Consider the following 20,802-nt stretch of genomic DNA (forward strand, 5'->3'; position numbering starts at 1 on the left):
CTGGCTGGAATCCGCAGTTGCATCCTTCGGGCTTCCCCTGGCTGGGCCCAGACCAGAGAAAAGCTGGTAGCCCTTCTTGGCAGGGATGCCTTCATCCTGCATTCCCTTTAGCCCACAAGCCGCACTTGGGTCCTGCTCTGTAGTGCAGGGGGCTCAACCTTGAAGGAGCTTGCCATTACCTACGCATCCCAATCCTACTGTCCTTGAAGGCCCTCCATCTGCAAGAAGCCCTCCCAAATATCCCCTAGACCCTGCCCAAGCCCTGTTCCTACCTTGTGCTGTCCACGCTGGCCTTATTCTCCAGTTAAACTATTCCCCACCCAGCCTGAAAATTTTGTTTTTAAGTTTGATCCAGGGCCACGCAAGGGAGAGATTCCTAAAGAGGGAGGCTTTGCAGTGGTGAAGTTTGGGGGTCCTTAGGTGACTCCTTCAGCTTTTCCTAGTACCACATCAGGGGGCCCCCTAGGGCCCCAAGATCCCCACAAAATGACCCGTAGGGCCCTACAAATTAGGGCCCCAACCTGCCAGCTGCAGGAATGACTGGGAACAGTTCCCAGCTAGGAGCTTAACTGCAGTGAACTTCCACGTGCAAAGCCAGGCCTCACTCCGCTTCCTGTTGACCTTGGGGGGACCCTGGATTCAGGCAGAGAAATTCCTGCCCCTAGGGAAGTGTCAGTTTAACTGGAGAAGCAAGACCAGCATGTGGGGACCAGTAAGAGCAGCCACCAGTTGTTACCAGCTTCCCCCTGGACCTCCAGGTGGGGTGGGGCAGGGGGCTGAGGTTCCTGAGCCCGCAGTTTCACACAGCCCATGTGTGCATGGCTCAGTGGCGCTCCTTTGGAACCATGCTGGCCAGGCCGGGCACAGCCAGCTCCCCGCTCCCTCCGTGGCCTCTGAGTGGCCTGAGGAAGCTGGTTTGTTTTGGCATCTGCCTCCACTGAGCTGGAGCCCTTCCTCTCCTGCTGCTTTGCATAGTGGCGCTAATTCTGTCCTTCTACCTCCGCCAGGGACCCTAGCAGCCGGGCTGGGGGTGGGAGGGTGTCTTCACTTCTCCCCCAAGCAGGGTCTCCCCTGAGTCTAGGGAGGCCCTGGCTTTACCAAAAGACAAATACTTTTGAATCACTGAGTTTTCCTAACACTTTGCAGTGCTGTTGGCCGAGAATTATTTGAGCCACAAGCCCTGCCTCCTTCCCCGGACACCCCTAGAGGGTATTTGCCCTCCCGGTTTGGATGTAGAAGCCCTCCCTGGTCTGTTTGTCTTTTTTCTTTTCTTTCTTTTTTTTTTTTTTTACTTTGTTTTTGTTTTTGTTTTTCTGTTTCAGCGGCTTATGCCGTGGGTATCATCGTGTCTATCTTAGGGTCCCTGGCCCTCAGAACTGACTGAGGCGGTGCAGACGAAGCTGCGTGATGCTGGTGGGGGTGAGGAAAGTCTCAGGTCTCAGTTGCTTTATCTGTAGAATGGGAATCATAAAAACTTGTCTGAGAGAAGGGAGTTGAACCAGATGCTGTTCTCTCTTTTTTTTTTTTTTAATTGTCCTACAGTAAAATTGCCTCTGTTTTCTGTCAGTGTGCAATTTGATGGATTGTAGCACGTGTGCAGATTGTATAACCCCCCACCACAATCGGGGTACAGAACATGAACCAAAATCTTTTATTGGGCCCCCAAAATACTTACAGATCGAGCACCTCTTAAACGCCAATAAAATTGTATCGAACAGCCCCATATTCATGTATATAATCTTGCATCAGCCCCAGCATAACCCTAGAAGGGGACAGCATCATCCCCACTTGATAAATGAGCAAATCAAGGCTCAGGTTAACAACGGGCCGAAATCATAGCTCCTGGGGCCTGGGACACCTTCTGACGCCACACCCAGCATTCTTCCCAGTCCATGCAGCTGCCTCCCTCAGAGGTCGGAGGACGGAGGATGGAGGACGCTGCAGCATGGAGACAGTGAGGAGGAAGTAAAGAAGGACGAGCACCAGGGAGGAGAGGATCCCGAGACAACATTGGCCATCTGCAAACATTTCCCATCGTTCCCAAGTCCCAACACATGGGGACATGAGTCCCAGCCGGGCTGGAGTTGGCACCACGGGGCCATCCTTCTAGGGGTCCCGCTCTGACCAGCTCCCCCAGGCCTCCCTTTCCACAGAACACAGCCCTGAGGTGCCTTGGTGGGCACATGCCCCACTGCCCACTGGGGGAATCCAACCAGGTCCCTCGGGGCCCTGCTGTAAGCATAGGCTGGTTCCTTCTTCGTTCTAGCTTGACTTCCGGCCCCTTCGATGCAGGTGCTGCCGGGCCTGGGGTGCTCTGACCTGAGGGTTTGGGTGTTTTTTCCAGCAGAATCAGAGGTGACAAAAACAAAACAAAATGTCAAAAGCTGCCGCTGTGTGGGTGTCACTGGTAGGTAGCGTTTGTCCTTTAGCAGGTGTCTGGGTCTTCTGCGAAGGGACCGCAAAAGGCCGTCTTGGAAGACGGGGTTGGGATTCCCAGATTCCATCTGTGAGGGTTCTCCTCTTAGACGACCCTCTGCGGCTGGATTCAGAGCCCACACCTGTGAGATTCCCGGGTGTGTCCTGCTCTCCACGTGCTCCTGGTGCCCGCACCCTCGGAATCTGCCGGTGACTCAGCTGCAAACAAACACAAAGGAACAACAAACCCACTCGGGTTACCTCAGCTGCACCTCCAACTCCGGAGCCTTTACCTGGAAACTTAGATGACTCCACAGAGCACAAAAATTAACGAGCGTTAAATCCTGAGTTCAGAGTGTAGTTTGTCAAAGCACATTTAGATGGATCCTAGTGCATTTCTTAAATCAATAATAATAATAATAATAATAATAATAATAATAATAATAAAGACCTCTTTCTTTCCGACCGAACACCACTTTCTCTTGTGGCGAAAGCGGGCGGGGGCGGGGGGCGCGGTGCCAGACGCCTTGGAAGGTCCCGCTTAGGGCTCAGGTTCTGCAAGTCGTGAGTCCGTGTAGAATATTTGTGTGTACTTGTAATCAGCGTCCGCATACTGCCTTGTCTATTTTTTTCATTTAAATTTTTTCATGCGTGTAGTGCCGTAAATTGCAAGATCTTGTACTTGTTGATTTTTTTTTTTTTTTGGCACTTCTTATTTTAAAGTCATTCTCTGAGAAGGACATGGAGACACAAGGTGGCCTATCTTACCAATTCTGGGTGGGTGCGTATTTGAGTTCTTCCCTTGCCATTGTCCTTGCATTCGATCGATCTACCTAGCACAGGCTGGTTGGGTTCCTGGCTCTGAGACTGTGCCCACTGTCCATCCCCCCCTTCCCAGGCTTTGCTCTCACCTCTCTATCTTAGCTGTTTCTTTCATGTCATTTTTCACAATGTGATACTCCCTTGTATATTTTGCCATTATGTATTTATTTGTTTGCTCTTGTCTCTCTTCCCCGTAGACTGTAAGCTCCGGCACACAAAGGATGGTGCCTTTTGTTCCTCTGAGTATGCCCATCTACCAGGTACAATCTGGCACATAGGAAGAGTAATTACTACTTCTAGAACCAGTTAATGCATGAAGAAGAGAATGAGTGAATGAATGAATAGATGAAAGGCATGAATCCAGCCTCGAAGGGTTTACAGTCCCACAAGGGGCATAAGATGTCCACAAATAAGCACAGAATAAGGTAAAAGGAGTCAGAGGTGATTTCCAGTAAAGGGCACCAATCAGGAAAGCACCCCAGACTTCCCACAGCTGCTGGACACACCTGGGTACTCACTACTTCTTTTTCTTTCTTTCTTTCTTTTTTTTTTTTTTTAAGATTTTATTTATTTATTTGAGAGAGAAAGCGAGAGTGAGAAAGAGAGAGGGTGAGTGGAGTGGTGAGGGGGGCAGAGGGAGAAGCAGACTCCTTGCTGAGCAGGGAAGCCTGACAGGGGCCTTGCTCCCAGGACGCTGGGATCATGACCTGAGCTGAAGGCAGCCGCCCAACTGACTGAGCCACCCAGGTGCCCTCTCATTACTTTTTCCATGGGACTGTCTCCCCGGGGAATAATCCGCAAAGTAGAAATTAATAGGTCCAGTTACGGAGGTTGTAGATGGTTCAGAGATTCTCAGCCAGGGTAAACAACACCTTATCAACGCACAGGAGTGCCTACCCCTATCCTACCCCCACCCCCCAGCCCTCCAAGGCCCTTCCTCCATGCTTGAGCCCTGTGGCAAACCCAAGGGTCCAATGAGATAAAGGAAGTGAAAACATGATGCACACTGAAACGTGCAATTCACATGTGAAGGGTGATGTGATTTGGTTCATTAAATCGGGTTACATTGGGTTGTTTTCTCTGCAGCTTTTCTTGGTGTCCATGGACCTCATTCTGGGGTGAAGCTCCTTCCGTTCAATTCTCCCCAGCTTCACTGAACATCTTCTGAGAGGGCACTTGACCCTCCTCCACTAGTTTTGTGGTGAGGAAAGTTCTGTCCACGCCCAGCAGCGCCACTGTCTTTCCCGAATGAGGGTTCTCAAGAGTTCCAGGGGATGGGAAGATGGGCGCCTTGGGCAGCTATCACTTAGGAGCCGAGAGACTGTGGGCAAACTACTTTATTTCTTTGAGTCTGAGTGTCCTCGTATGAAACGGGCATCCCACCCCTATCAGCCGGGACAGAGCCTGGCACATGGTGGGCACTCAGAAATGTTGATCTCCTTCCTCACCTCCCCTGACAAAGCCTTTGGGAATCTCCACATAATATTCTCTAGAGACCTTGGCCCAATGTTGAATGATTGACGTGGTTCTTGGACTCATGCTGGAAGCAAAGGGGAGGTGGAGTTACATCCCAGGGGCAATCTGTTCTTGGCACTACCCTGCCTGTGGGGAAACTCAGACACACCTCCCCTGTGCCCACTTTGTGTGGTTCTCAAGCAGTCCCCCACTTGGGCTCCTGTCCCCTCACTGCTAGGGGAGGCCTGAGACTTCACCCATGGGCCACAGTTCACATAGAGTCCCCCCCCTCCCCACGGGCTAGAAACTGGTCGTGCAGGGTTCCACATGAGTCCTCCTCCACGGGGTGGAAAGAGGGGGCGAGGAGGCAGAAGGCTGTGTGGGGCTCAGAGAGCTTCCTCCGTTTTGCTCCCGGCCCCTCCTCTGTAGCAGAGCTGCAGGGAAGAGAGGAAAGCCTTCCCCACGCCCCCCTTCCTCGGCCTGCATCTGTAATGGCAGCCCACTTTGGTCCTCCCTCAGCGCTGCCTGGGGAACAGCTCCGTGCGTCCCAGGGCCTTCCCCAGTGGATAGTGAATCAGGGCACGGTGGGGCAATGATTCCAGAATGGTGGGAGAAAAAGAAGCTGTATCCTCAAAGTGGGAGGTGGCAAGATGCCAGCACCAGCATCCTGTACCACGAGGGTGTGACTTTTCAACATTGGTTGCCAGCACCATAACCAATGACCTCTAGAAGGGTTTGCTGGTTCATTTGTTTGTTTTCCCACAGGGCAAGTGCTAAATGTTCTTAGACTCAAGGGGTGGAAGGTTTACATGGAGGGGAATGTGTTCTTTTCTGCTCTTAGCCCCGGGGTGATCCGCTGCTGGTGGCCAGCAGGTGCTACAATGTCCCCAAGCCTGGGCACCAGGCTGTCCTACCCAGCCTTCCCAGCCCTCGCCCTGCATGGCACCTGGTCTCCAACGTGCACCCTGTGTCCCTGGCCGGTCCCACCTGGGAAATGAGGGACAACAATCTGCCTCATAAGGAGGACAAAGTGAGGCAAAGGGACCCTCGTGATGAGGGGCAGGATTCCTGTGTTGAGAGGGATTTAGAAGATATAATAACTGAGTGGCCCACCCAGTCTGCTCGGGAGAAAGGGTTTGGGACAATGGACAGGGGAAGAGCAAGGTTTTAGAGGTCAGCTTCGGCTGAGGTAGCCGGCACGAGCAAGCCTCTCCGAGCCTCGGTCAGCTCCTCTGTGAAATGGGGAGATAATAATAGCGCCTTCACGAGATGGTCATGAGGGTCGAACACGCCACAATGTGAAGAGCTCTACATGAATATTAAAAGGAGAAGAGAGACTGGGAGGAGACTAGGGTGATTGGAGAGAGCATCTCGTCCAGTGCTGGCGACGAGACCCAAGCCCTCAAGGGCTCTTCCAGTCTCGAGAGCCTCTGGCAGTGCCTGGGCTGGGCGGGGGAAGCACTTGGGGCCTCAGTCTCTTCCTGGGACCTCTCTTCTTGGTTTGCATCTCTGTAGCAGGTTCGAGGAGCAGGGGGGATGCCTCCAGTTTGGGTCCTCTGCCCCAGCCACCTGGGGGCACCCCCACATCAGGGAAACAGGGGGGGAGCCAGTATGGGGCTGGGGCCCTCTGGAGGTCTGTGCTCAGCACCAGCTGCCTCAGGCCAGACCAGGTGGTGGATGGCGGGAAAGGATGGGGGGATAGTGACAGCAGCAGAGGTCGAATCTGGGACTCAATTGTGCCCAGAAACCCCAGGATCCATGGCTGCTCTGGGCTCCCTTTCCCCAGACACACCTCTCTGGTGGACAGAGGGGAGCTGTGCAGGGAGGAGGAACGGGAACAGAGGGTGAGGAAAGATGGCCCAGCCCTCACAGCACACCTGGCCTGACACGGCCCCCCCTTTGGGGACCGGGTTGGGTCCTCCTCACCTGGGCGACAACCCCATGATGGTACCCTACCAGAGCGCACCTGCCACTCCCCCCTTAAAATGAGGACAGATTGGGTGGTCTCTCAAGCTGAGACCCTGTGTGCACAACCCTCAGGGCCAGGGACAGCGGAGAAGGGAAGATGGCAGGGAAGGCCTGGGGGACATGACCCCAAGGAGAGCAGGAACAGGACGAGAGGGAGGACACTCTAAATTATCCATCAGCACAGACCGACCAGTGGCCCGATGCATAAATGTATAGAAAAATAGGTGGGGGCGGAGGGGGAGAGAGAAGGGACCAGGGTATAAAAAGGGCCCGCAAGGGACCAATTCCAGGCTCCCAGCACCCAGCTCCCCAAGCGCTCAGGGTCCTGTGGACAGCTCACCTGGCTGCAATGGCTGCAGGTAAGTCCCCTTGGGCTCGGCTTGTACCGAGGGGCAGGGTGGGGGGCCCTGCCGATGGATGGGGGCGCTAACCCTGGGCTCTGGGGCTGCTGAAGGGAGCATAGGCGTCTATGCCCAGACGTTTGGCCAAGTGTTGAATGTTCTCAGTCCCTGGGGGGAGGGGAAGGGCTGGCAGGAAACAGGCCTCTTGCCGTCTGGGCCCCAGCCTTGCCGTCTGTGTCCCTCCGTGTGTAGACCCTCAGAGCTCTGTGCTCCTGGCCTTCGCCCTGCTCTGCCTGCCTTGGCCTCAGGAGGTGGGCGCCTTCCCGGCCATGCCCTTGTCCAGCCTGTTTGCTAACGCTGTGCTCCGGGCCCAGCACCTGCACCAGCTGGCTGCCGACACCTACAAAGAGTTTGTAAGCTTCCCAGGAACGGGTGCTTGTGTGTGGCGGGGCGGGGGAAGGGGGGCAGGAAGGGATGAACCCCCCCCCCCGGCACAATGGGGGGAAACTGAGGAGTTCAGGGTGATTTCATCCAAGCGAAGAGGCTGTCAGCTGAGCACAAATGAGGGGGCTTCCGAGTCGAGCAGTGAGGACCTGGGCGGGCATCCTTTCTCCAGGAGCGTGCGTACATCCCGGAGGGCCAGAGGTATTCCATCCAGAATGCGCAGGCCGCCTTCTGCTTCTCGGAGACCATCCCGGCCCCCACGGGCAAGGACGAGGCCCAGCAGAGATCCGTGAGTAGGCCAGGGCGGGCCGGCCAGGGTCAGGGGCCTCCCTCCTTCTAAGAAGGCGGCCCCTCCTCTCCACAGGAGCGGGGCCCCAGGCAGCCTTCTCCTAGGGCGCAGGGGGCGCAGGGCGGCGGGGCGGGCGGCAGAGGGAGGCCCCCAGGCCGAGGCTGTTGCGCCCACCGCCCCCTCCGCCCGCAGGACGTGGAGCTGCTGCGCTTCTCCCTGCTGCTCATCCAGTCGTGGCTCGGGCCCGTGCAGTTCCTCAGCAGGGTCTTCACCAACAGCCTGGTGTTCGGCACCTCAGACCGAGTCTACGAGAAGCTGAAGGACCTGGAGGAAGGCATCCAAGCGCTGATGCGGGTGGGGATGGCGCCATGGGTCCCCTCCCGGGGCCGTGCCCGCCTTCTCCTGGGCCTGGTGGCCCTGCTGGCTCAGACGAGGGGTGGGGGCTTGCAGGGGCTGGGAGACGGTGCCCCTTCCTTTCTAGTAAGCAGTCCGGCCTTGACCCCTGAGAACGCTCACCGGCTCCCCTGGGAATCCTCCATTCCGGTCTCCAAGCTCTCGAGGGGAGGGCCACACGTGGAGGGACAGGGAAGGAGCCGCGGGCGAGCTCTGGGCCTTTCTGTCCCCCCTCCCCTTTTGCAGGAGCTAGAAGACGGCAGCCCCCGGGCTGGGCAGATCCTGAAGCCAACGTATGACAAGTTTGACACAAGCCTGCGCAGCGACGACGCACTGCTCAAGAACTACGGGCTGCTCTCCTGCTTCAAGAAGGACCTGCACAAGGCTGAGACCTACCTGCGGGTCATGAAGTGTCGTCGCTTCGTGGAAAGCAGCTGTGCCTTCTAGCTGCCGGGCCTCCCTCTCACCCCCTCCCCAGAGCCTCCCCTGACCCTGGAAAGGGCCACTCCGGTGTCCACTGTGCTTTCCTAATAAAATTAACTTGCATCACACCATCCGAGTCGGTGTCATGCTATTATGCGGGGGAGGGGCAGGCTGGGAAGACATCGCGGGCATCCTGTGGGGCTTGCTGGGACCATCACCGACCTGATTCTTCCTGCGCTGGAAAGAAACCTACGCATTCACTCCTATCTGTCGCACATCAAGTCCCCTGCCTAGGCCCTGGGTCCCGGCTCTCTGGGCAGTCATAGGTCAGGAGCACCCCCATAAAGTCCCTGGAGGTGTTCCTCCCTCCCCAAGGGGCACCACAGCACCCAATCTAGCCCCCAAGAGTGGGAAGAAATGGAAAGCAAAGCAAGCTATTAAGCACAGAAGCAGAACACCCCAACACGGGAGAAAACAATGAGAGAGGTCAGAATCACTTTTGTGCAGAAAGTTTAAGATGAAAACATATTAGACCCACCTACTGTTGGAAAATGAGAACGATGCAAAACGGCTTTGGGACAAACAGACCCAGAATATCTGGGATCTGAATAGTGGCAAGGGAAGTGCAGGACAGACACTAAATCGGGGTTGCAAACTTAGCGCCAGCAGGTGCCAGGTAGATAATTACAAAAGTAAGCAGGGCCGGGTGTGAAGGGGTAAGTCCTAACTGACGCTCTGCTTCCTCATCTGGGGTACAACAGGGTGTGGGGACCAGAGCAACCTGGAGAACTCAGGCCCCAGCGAAGGTGGGGGCCTATCTGGTCTTGGCGCCATGTAGAACCGCGGGGCAGGGCTGCCAAACCTTCTGATTTTTTTAGTCACACAGGACATCCAGACTCTCACGTGAAATCTAATTTTTAAACATTGGTGACTAATTCACATTGAAAACTTTATTTTAAAGATTTTACTTATTTATTTTAGAGAGAGAGAAAGAGCATGCCGAGTAGGGGGAGGAGCAGAGGGAGAGACAGGGAGGGAGAAAGATCTCAAGCAGACTGGCCACTGAGCGCTGAGCATGAAGCCTGAAGGTGGGCTCGATCTCACGACCTCGAGATCATGACCTGAGCCGAAACCAAGAGTCGGGTTTAACCGAATGAGCCACCCAGGTGCGCCCATATTGAAAACATTTTTAAGGGCAACAATGAACCCAAACGCATTTGCTCTTCAAGCTGTCAGTGAGTAATTTGTTCTAAGGGCAGTGGATTGGGATAACTTGTGAGGGAAAGAATCAGAAATACTTGCACTTGAATTTAGGCTCCTGAGTAGATTACTTAACCTCTCTGGGTCCCAGTTCCCTCACCTATAAAATGAGATGATAACAAATTGCCTTGCAAGGCTAATGCCAGGATTAGATAAAATGGTTGCTGGGGTGTTTGACACATTACAGCACTCAAGGAATTGGAGCATTTTGCACTGAATTTTGGATCCCAGGTTTTCTGAGGGACTGTTTAAATACTTGTTATTGAATTGTTTTGTTAATAGCTTCTCAGCTGTTTCTTATTTCCACATGAACTTACAAGGTTAACTTGTAGAATGAAGTCTTTGGTCATCCAAGCACCTTAGCTAAGTAGTGACCTATAAACCAATACTTAGATGCTCAGAGTAACTCTATTACCCAAACATGATTTTACAAAATCAATAATTCTTTTATAATACAAGAGTCAGTGTCCTAATTAATCTTCCTGAAAAGTTCAAATTTGTATATGCCATGATGGATTTTCTTTAAAAACAAGACCCACCTGTATTCACTTTGGATATTTTACATTTAGTAAGTTCTCAGGGAAAGCTGGAATAATCAGAACCAGAGCTCCATTTCTTAGCTCAGAAAACATTCGTCTGCCATAGATCATTCTTGTATTGTCTGGCTTAAGTGGACTTTGGGGGTTAAAAGGGGCTCATAGGTCATCGTAATTCATTCTAATTCAGGAATCTTACTCCATAGCATCGCTTGGGGATAGTACTCACTGTGTAGCACTAGTGTGAAGGGAGTCACTATTTCACAAGGCAACTCTCTCTATTAAACTGCTCTGGTTTCAGAGAAGTATTTCTTACATTAAGCTGAAAACCAATATTCCTGTATTAATCCCTCATTTGATCTTAGAATTATTTGGAAATCTCATATACTTCAGAAGTCGATGTAATGAGCATAAATATAATGATCTCTTAGGTTGGATAAGTGTTTTAGAAGAAAATGTGAAGCATCTTTTAAAAGTACCATGTTTGTTGAATGAATGTGGCAGGAGAAGGGTGCCTACGAAGCCCTGTAACAGCTTCCAGCGAGAGACTGTTCTAAGTGGGGTTGTCATGACAGCAGTACACTGCAGGGGGAGCCACAGTCCAGGGAGCATCCGCTCAGCTCCTCCTGGGTTTCGCAGAATCCACCCGACCAACGCTGGTTGAGAAATTCAAAGACACTAGTTGATTTTGCAAAATTTGAGAATTTAAAAAGACCTTAAAGAACATCTCCCCCCAAACCTTTTGATTTGACAAATGTTATTCTGCCTTCCAGCTTTTCAATTAAGCAGTGGATGCCGCCCTCCATTGCAATTTAGAAACACCTGAAATGTTTTCTCTAAACAACTCTCGAAGTAGCCTCCACTCCCTCCAATTCTGATTTAACTGGTCTGGAAGCAATCCAGGAATGAGTGGTTTTAAAAACTTCCCAGGTGAGTCTAATGTGCAAACAAAGTTGAGAACCCCTGAGTTAGGGAGCACAAAGATGAGCTATCCGGGTCCACCTGTGATGAAGACCTGGGTCAGTTGTGGCTCTGTTTCTAATTCTAAACAGTCCCCTAAAGATTTTCTACTAAGCCAGTAACAAAAGACAAGTACTGTATGATTTCTCTCTATGAGGTACTTAGCATAGTTAAATTTATAAAGACAAGAAAGTAGAATGGTTGGTTACCAGGGCTGGAGGAAGAGGGAATGAGGAGTTGTTGTTTAATGGGTTGCAGTTTTGCAAAATGAAGAGTTCTGGAGACTGGTTGCACAGTGTGAATGCCCTTGACACTACTGAACTGTACACTTAAAATGGTTAAGATGGGGGGTGCCTGTCTGGCTCAGTTGGTAGAGCATGTGACTCTTGATATCGGGGTTGAGAATTTGAGCCCCATGTTGGGTGTAAAAATAACTTAAAAATAAAATGCTTTTTAGGGGTGCCTGGGTGGCACAGCGGTTAAGCGTCTGCCTTCGGCTCAGGGCATGGTCCCGGCGTTGTGGGATCGAGCCCCATATCAGGCTCTTCTGCTATGAGCCTGCTTCTTCCTCTCCCACTCCCCCTGCTTGTGTTCCCTCTCTCGCTGGCTGTCTCTATCTCTGTCGAATAAATAAAAATAAAATCTTTAAAAAAAAACGCTTTTTAAAAAATGATTAAGATGGTAAATTATGTTATGTATATTTTACCACAACTTTACATTTTTAAAAAATTTCTAATGAAAAATCTTCCCAAAGGTGAGATCTGTGAGATTTACTGAAGAAAGAGTTCAATAGCCAGAGCTCAAGTAATCTTGAACCCCTCCCTGGAATAATGTTTTTCTGACTCCATGTAATCTTTTAAATTTACTCTAACCTAAAATGACCTAAATTTACTCTACCCTGAATTTCTTCTGTGAAAATTAATAAAAGGAAACCTGGTTTAGAATGGAGCTGGGAGGCCAGCAGGGGGAGCTCTACCACTTGGCAATTGCAGACCCAACAGGAAGAGAAAGACCTTGCTGACACCACTTTACTATGAGGCAACCAGAAGAAAAACTTTCCTCCTGCCCCAGCAACAGCACAGCCAATGAGAGACACTCACAACTCAGCCAATGAGAAGCCACCATACTTCCAACTCCCACTTTAGTCCAATGGACTTTTTGTTTACAACAGTCTTCCTAACGTCCCTGTTTCCTCTATAGGAAAGCAGTTCTCTGTTTTGTCCTGCAGACTTCCCTATGGTTTTGCCGTAGCGTACTTCCCCTAAATTGTGATTCTTTGTTATTCCCTTATAAACCCATCTTTGCTGGTAAAATAACTGGCATTTTATTTTTAAGGTTAACATTGGTGATCATGAGTGAGATCCAGAGAAGCTCCCCGACAATTCTGAGGCCGGGGAGCAAACGGGCTGGTACGCGCAGAGCCGGTCAGGCTCACTGCCTCCTCCAGGACCTTGGAGTTTGAGGGTAAGTTTTCTCCTGGATTTTGAGCCCTGCTCTTTGTGTTTGAGCTCTCCAGGCTTTATTCAGGATCAGTTTTAAGATCTCGTTTTTTCTGAGGGTGTCCACTTGGCCTTCGATCAGACTCTTCTTCAGAGTCTGTTTCTTTTGGATTGTGCTGCCCTTTGGTCTGACTCCTATTTGGAACCAGACTGCACCTGGTGGAAGTGTGTTGGCCTTTGGTGTGACAGAAAACAGACTCACTACGCCAGGCTGTGGGCACCGTATCATTTGTTCCTCTTGGCTCAGCTACTGTCCTCTTTACGGACAACATCTTCAGGTGATCCTGGCAGAATCCACAGTGCACCGCCCCTCAGGATTCAAATAGATCCCTCAAAATCTCTTCTCAGAATGAATCAGTACTGTATAAAGAAGCCTTCAAGGCATCAAGGCTATAAGAGAAGATTAGAAGGCTCGGAACCTCATTATCCCCTGCGCTACTCCCTATAATACCACTATTTTACCTGTGAGAAGGCCCAGTCGCTGAGGTTGGGGATTTGTCCAGGACCTCCGAGCAATAAATAACGTTGTTATAGCTTGGCACCTGGTGTTCCTGAGCCCCATAGGCTACTGACATCCATTCCCCCTGAAAGCAAATTTTGCAGTGTAATTGATATATGCAGTGCATTTTTACCGTTCCGTTGATAAGGATAGCCAGTGCCTTTTTTGCTTTCACTTGGCAAGAATGGAAATGCACCCGGACAGTAAGCCCCACGGTTACACACGGAGTCCTTTTTACTTTTCACCAACCTTAAAAGCTGATTTGGGTGATAGAAAGTTTTCTTTTCTTTTTTTTTTTTAAGATTTTATTTATTTACTTGACAGAGAGAGACAGCCAGTGAGAGAGGGAACACAAGCACGGGGAGCGGGAGAGGAAGAAGCAGGCTCATAGTGGAGGAGCCTGATGTGGGGCTTGAACCCAGAACACTGGGATCACGCCCTGAGCCGAAGGCAGATGCTTTAACCACTGCGCTACCCAGACGCCCCAATAGAAAGTTTTCTGCAGGCTCTATTTTGTTACAATTTGTATATGATTTACTTCTCTGCTCCCTTTCTCAAACCTCTTCACAGGAGACAGCATCCACCTGTTAAAACTTTTGGCCTTAAAGGGACATAAGGTCTCAAAACAAAACAAAACAAAACAAAAAGGCCATTTGCTCCAACTCAGGTTCGATACTTAGGGCATCTAATCTCGAAACAAGGACTGCATTTAGACCCAGACAAAACCCCTCCAACTCCTTAACGCTGACAGATTACCTTTTGACCCTCCCCCCAAGGAAATATACAGGAAACATCTCTATAACCAATGCAGGTTTTTCATGCTTTACTGATGTTTCGTTTCTTTTCTTTTTAAGATTTATTTATTTTAGAGAGAGAGTACACACCAGTGCAACTGTGTGGGGGGTGCAGGGACAGAGGGAGAGAAAATCCCAAGCAGACTCCACACTGAGTGTGGAGCCCGATGTGGGGCTCGATCTCACCATGCCAAGATCACGACCCGAGCTGACCTCATGAGTCAGACGCTTAACCAACCGCACCACTCAGGTGCCCCTTACTGATGGTTCTTATTTAAAGGATGGTCAATACTTGCTAGGTATGCTATAGCAACTCCTTTTGAAGTCGTTGAGACAGGAGCTTTACCTTTATAATTCAGCCTTACTCCAGCTTGTAACTTAGCTAAGGATAAAACCGTTAGCATTTATACTGATAGTTGGTATGCTTTGGGGGTAGCTCATGACTTTGGAATATTATGGAAACAGCAAGATGTCTTTACCTCCAATGGGAATAAAATTAAAAATGGCTTCTACGTCCAAAAATTTTTATTTTTTTATTTTATTTTTTTTTTTTTTAAAGATTTTTATTTATTTATTTATTTGACAGAGATAGAGACAGCCAGCGAGAGAGGGAACACAAGCAGGGGGAGTGGGAGAGGAAGAAGCAGGCTCCCAGCAGAGGAGCCTGATGTGGGACTCGATCCCATAACGCCGGGATCACGCCCTGAGCTGAAGGCAGACGCTTAACCGCTGTGCCACCCAGGCGCCCCCGTCCAAAAATTTTTAGATGCCATACTTTGCTGGCTGCTGTGGCTGTTACTAAGGGTCCTGGGCATTCAAGACTCAACTCCCTGGAGGGCAAAGTAAACCACTTCACTTACATTTCTGCCCAAAACAGTGCTCCCAAGGAAACCAAAAGCGAAACCTCTGTCATGTTCCAAAGTGATGTTCTTTCAAATGATAACTTGGAAAAATTGACCAGAGATACCCACAGTTGGCCCAGAGAGGGGAAAACAATATTGGAAATCTAGTAATTGTTGGCTCAATAAAAGGAGGGACCTCTGGTTTGGACCAACTAATAATCCAGCCTTACCAGAAGTTTGAAATTTCCCACTACTTAGCACTGTACATGCATTAAACATTGGTCTACTGAGAAATAATAGCATTCATGCATCAATATTGATGGGGAAATACTAACAAGGTCACAAAAAGTACCTACCTCTCTTGTCCCACCTGTCTAAAGTATAATCCAGGGAAACCTGTTTGTACAAGTGGATTTCATACAGCTTCCCTTTCTCGTGGATATAAATGTTTTAGTCATGGTTTGTTTGTTTCTCACTGGTGCAAAGCTTTCACTTGTAGACAGGCCAGTGCTGCTTCCGTGGCTAAAATTCCATTAGAAAAAATTATCCCTACCTGGGGAACCCCTCTCAAACTGCACAGTGATCAGAGAACCCATTTTGCCAGTCAGGTGCTTCAGCAAGTCCGTGCTGTTGGCTGGTTTCACAACCCTTTCCCTTGTGCGTACCATCCTCAATCCTCAGCGTCCGTTGAACAGACTAATGGCACTATTAAGACTCAATTGGCAAAATCTGAAGAAATCTTTCAAATATGCCGGCCAAAAGCACTGCCATTAGTCCTAAATCTCAGCTCTACCCTCTCTGGAACTCGTAGACTCTCACCCTTTGAGGTAGTCACAGGACGTCCCATGCACTTGGCCCCTGCCTCCTCTGACCCCCAGTTGACAAAAGGAGATACACATCAATATTGCAAAGGCCTAACTGCTTCATTAAAATAACGATACTTTGGTACAGCGTCTTCTCGTGGTACGCTCCTGGAGATGATCACCGTAAGCCTCACACCTCGCAACCCAGAGATTTCATCTGTTGGAAAAGACATCTCCAGAAAGGCTCTCTTCAACCTCGCTGGAAAGGACTTTCATCAGGAACTTCTAACCAACCCTGATGCCACCGAACTCCAGAGAATAGACTCTTGAATTCATGTGACACACCTAAAGGAAGCACCCAACCCTGACAGGACGGACCTGCATGCCCTCTGGTGACCTGAAAGTAGGGTTGCCCAGAATTGAAGCAGACGACATCTGATGACACCACTTTCCCAAGATGTCAGGGCAGACCTGTAACACATTTTTCTCACCGTTGCTTCTTTTCCGTGGAAAGATAATGCCTTTGTCTGCATTTTCTAAGTCCGTGTGAGAGGGGGAAACCTCTTTTGATTATGGGCTTCTGGAAACGGCCTCATGATGATCCCAGGACAAATTAGTCTTACACTTGCTTCTTCTGAAGGATTAGAAGGTTCAGAATTCACGAAAGCCTTTCATCTGAACTGTTCGCTGAATTCAGACTCTTACCCAAATTCCTGGCCTCTGAACTTCATAGTCTGTGCGACCTTAGAGGCTGTATTATCAATAACACATTCAAACAGTTCTTTTGAGATAATAATACTGTTTTTAAAGAGCTTTAAGAGTTTGCTGTTTTGCAAAAAGTGCATCAGCTATTGCTTCGTGTTTATACCCGCACTGTATCTTCTCAAGTGCCCTGAGGTAATTCTCACAGTGTGCTCTTGCAGAATCCACTCTTCCCCTTTCATGCTTGCTGTAAGCGGAGACGTTGCCTTCACAGGGAGGACCTTTCTCCCCCAGGTCTGAGTAAGTGCAAATACATTTCTCAGCTACTTTCAGACCTGGAGCCCTGGCTTAGAACCATCATATGATATGGAGTTGTTATGTTACTTTTTCTGTTTTGTATCATTGTTTTGAGTTTTGTATTTTGTTACCTGTCAGACTTTTAAAAATGATGTACCCAATACTATTGGCGATGCTGGGTTGTCAACCCTTGGAGATGATCTCCAGCGCTTACAGTCTTGGTAAATATGAGCTGCAGATGGGAAGTACCTGAGAGCTCTCCCTCCCTCCTAACCTTCCTTGTTACTCAAGTGTGGCTTGAGTGGTTTCCAGCTGCTAGGCACTTTCCCGCCAATTTAGGACTGACAGCTGGGAAAGGGCCTTCCTGGTACCGAGGGACAAAACCACAAAATGTGGAGACCCTGACTCTTGATCAGTGATGCTTTCAAAGAAAGATCTTGATCAAAAAGGGGAAATGTGAAAACTAAGGAAATCTTGTTTAGAAAGGAATTGGGAGATCGGCAGGGGGAGCTGTCATACGCTACCACTTGGCAATTGCAGACCCAATGCGCGACAGACCATGTACCTGGATATTGCTTTACCAACGGCGTAGGAGGAAAAAAGGCTTTCCGCCTCCCCCAGCAACAGCCCAGGCAATGAGAGACACTCACAACTCAGCCAACGAGAAGCCCCTGTACTTCCAACTCCCACTTGACTCCAGTGGACCTTTTGTGGAGAGCAGCCTTCCCAACTTCCCCTTTCCTCTATAAAGGAACTGGTCCTCTCCTCTGTTCTACAGACTTGCCTCCGGTTTTGCTACGGCTTACTTGTCCTGGATTGCAATTCTCTGCTATTCTCCAATAAACCTATTTTTGCTGGTAATATAACTGGCAGTTTATTTTTAAGGTTAGCACTTACATCAGCATTGCTGAAACACATACACTGTTTGATCCTTTATACACATTTGAGAACAGAACCTACACTTTCCCCTTTCTTCACAAGTCCTCAGAATGACAGGACCTGATCTTCTGGGTCAAACAAATATATGACACTTTGCCTTGCAGCTTTAATTCAGGAGGCCCCCGCAAACTGATACTGATATCAGTATTGGGGTCATCAGCTCCTCCCGATCTGCAAGAGACCACTAATTTTATCATCTCAGAACACCTCAGCTCAATGCGAACTGCTACAACTGGACGTCCTCCTAGTAGTCCTACATGGTAGGGCACAAAAAAGGGGTAAGTAGAGAAAGGAAGAGGGGAAGGAATAGAAAGAGAAGAGAGAACACAATGGAAAAGAGAAAGGAGGTGTCTGTGGTCTATGTGACTTTTGATGGTCCTCCATGGCTGCCGTGCTTTTCTGACTCTTGCTTTGATTTATGGTGATTATGGGTATGATTACCACCAGCATCATTAGTGTAATGAGAACCAATATTGTGTACACATGTACAGCACCATGCTAGTGTTTTTTATAAGTACAATGTCATTTCTTTCCAACTATAATCCTATAAGTAACTAGTATTATTATCCCTATGGTAAGAAGGCCCCCTGAAGAGTGAACATGTTTTCCCTCAGGTCTGTAAAGAAATATACCAGAAGTTCACCTTGACTTTCTTAAGAGGATAAATTTTTGGAGTATTAAAGGTAGCTCTCTTCCCCTGAAGATAATCAGGGTAGCTGCAGTTAAGTGTGAGCTGATTGTTCAGAAAAAGAGTATATGCAAAACTTTTAGGGGTGGGGTCCCCTGAAGACAAAGCAGCCACCCTTAGAAGAATGGGCAGAGACCAGCTTTATTATTCTGGAAAAGAGATGTAATGAGATACTTTGTATTTTAAGAGTTGACTAGGAGGGACTGCCTGCCCCCTGGTTGTGTGGATCCCTGGGGAAGAAAAGGGAGGGAACCCATGTTCCAAGTCTACATAGGGAAGGGCCTACCGAAATCTGAAGAGCCTTACTAGACAGATGATCTAAAGTAGTGAGGTCTGTAACCCCGGAAATTCATGCAAGGAATCACCCCTAGCTAGACCAAGCCCAAGGAAGCGAGTCGTCCTCCCTGAAAGATCCGTGGCAGTGGACCCAAGAACCTGGATCTGGGGAAGCTCGAGGGTTTATGGCCTGTGTAGGACTGTCAACAGTGACACCAAGTGGCAGTGAGCAGCAGAGGCAGGAACCTCTAGGCTGTCCCTGGTGCCTCCACTGTGCCTCAGGGTATGGGCGCCTTGACGTGGGGTTTGCTCTATGGGGTAACTACAGATGTGATGCACTGATCCCAAGACACTGAAATGGCTGGAGATTCCTGGATTAGGCTGCTTTATACTCTTTTCTTTTAAACCCACTTTTTTCCCTAAGTGCTCAATTCAGAAAAGCGAGTAAATTTCTCACATGATGAGAGAGCAATGGCTACTGTGGGAAAATTGAGGCTGAAGTCATTTGATGGGAGGCAGGGGTGATGCTGTTTAAAAATCAAACAAGGTATTTCCAATCTCCTCCCAGGAGCCTTCCCATGATCCTGAGTTAGGAGTTTTCGTAAGGACCTGTGCTTTCCCTTATGGGAGTTAAGGTGCAATTGATTTCCTCTTGACTTGCTCTCGTTCCCTCATTGACTAGAAGCTTGTAGAAGGCAGGGACACTGTTTGGTTCACCATTGTATCCCCACTGCCTTGTATGTGTTGAAATCAGAGGGTTATTTTTATACCTAATCCATAACCCAGACTCAGGTAAGGTCTGGGAAGAATGAACTTTTTTCCCTTTGATGCCTCATGCTGTATTCTTTCTCATAGAGTCTACAATTTGGAGGGCTGCAGACCTCGGTCTGGAGGTCTCAACTTTAGTCTTAAGGGCAGGTCACACAGGCTGCTGCCCTGAGCTAATGCACCACCTGCCCTGGGCTAGTTGTTCGTGCTACCGACTTAACATTCTTTTCTTAGAAACTGTACTCAGAATGCAACCATGTGGCTTAAGTTTTCCAAAATGACACAGAAGAGAAATACTTTCAGATATCATGAAATCACTTTTATTTTTTATCATATACAACATTTCAGTGACCCATACATGACTGATTTGGGAGAAAAGATCTGGTTTTATGATTCCTCATGTCTTCTGTACGGGTGAATATATATTTTCCAAAGAACACAGAAGGAAGCTGAATCATAAGATCATATGGTAAACATTGTCACAGGAGGAGTTGTTCTGAAGCTTAAAGGAAATAGTTTGCAGACATATGAAAATATATACTTCTTTATAGAAAGGGAGAATAAACACTGGAACTCTATCCTAAGAGCCTGTATAGATTAAAAAATTAATATGTCAAATGTGAACTCACAGATGATTACTTTATAGTGGATTATGAAAAGGATTCAGAGATGTTTGAAGCCCATAGCCTATGAGGCCAATTTAATGCAAGAACTCTAATTTCTACTTCAGGGACAGAACATGGGGGTAGGTAAGCTGCTGGTCTGACCCAATGTGGAATTTATGACTTTTACGCTCCTCCAAGGCACACAGTGGATGGTTAGTGAGTTGAAGCCTAACCACCCACTGACCCTTAATGGTGTTACCCAAATTCAGCTCTGGGAGCCAGCACTCCAGAACCCCAGGTTAGGGGAGCAGGGGAATGTGTAGGCAGGAATAAGCTTCTGATTCCTATCTCTTTGGTATTCACTCCTTTTGAAGTCCTGTCTGCAGACTAAGAAACTGGTTCCCACCTAGTCATGAGGAAACCAAGAGAAATGAGTTGCATTTCTGAGATATTTCTGCCTATCTCTTTGGTTCGATGTTTGGGAGCAAAGGTAAGGATCTTCTTTTTTGAGTCTAAGAGCGAGTGGACTGATTAAGCACACAGTAAGGAGCAAGAGGCCCTCTCATTAGCTGGACACTGAGAGTGACATTCCTAGTGACCAGAATGACCTCAGAGGAACTGAGCTTGCGGATGGATGAGGTACAAGAACATGGGGGTCTGAAACACCTGTTTTGTGGGACTACAGAACACAAAGGGTAATGTCTCCTCCTTTCTCCTCCCCCCCTTTCCTCCCTTAGGAAACCCCAGTAGTAGAGGTTGCCTTCAACCAAATAGCTGTTTCCAC

General features: G+C 49.0%; 1 protein-coding gene across 1 annotated transcript; it reads left to right on the top strand.

Moving 5' to 3' along the window:
- The first annotated feature begins 7,258 nt into the window (after positions 1–7,258).
- GH1 (growth hormone 1) lies at positions 7,259–8,574 on the top strand. The gene is made up of 4 exons (XM_026512261.2): positions 7,259–7,414; positions 7,618–7,734; positions 7,927–8,088; positions 8,374–8,574. Exons 1-4 carry the CDS (start codon positions 7,331–7,333, stop codon positions 8,572–8,574), a joined length of 564 nt encoding a protein of 187 aa, XP_026368046.2. The 5' UTR covers positions 7,259–7,330.
- Positions 8,575–20,802: the final 12,228 nt, after the last annotated feature.

This window comes from Ursus arctos, unplaced genomic scaffold (genome assembly GCF_023065955.2).
Source record: "Ursus arctos isolate Adak ecotype North America unplaced genomic scaffold, UrsArc2.0 scaffold_24, whole genome shotgun sequence".
NCBI lineage: Eukaryota > Metazoa > Chordata > Mammalia > Carnivora > Ursidae > Ursus > Ursus arctos.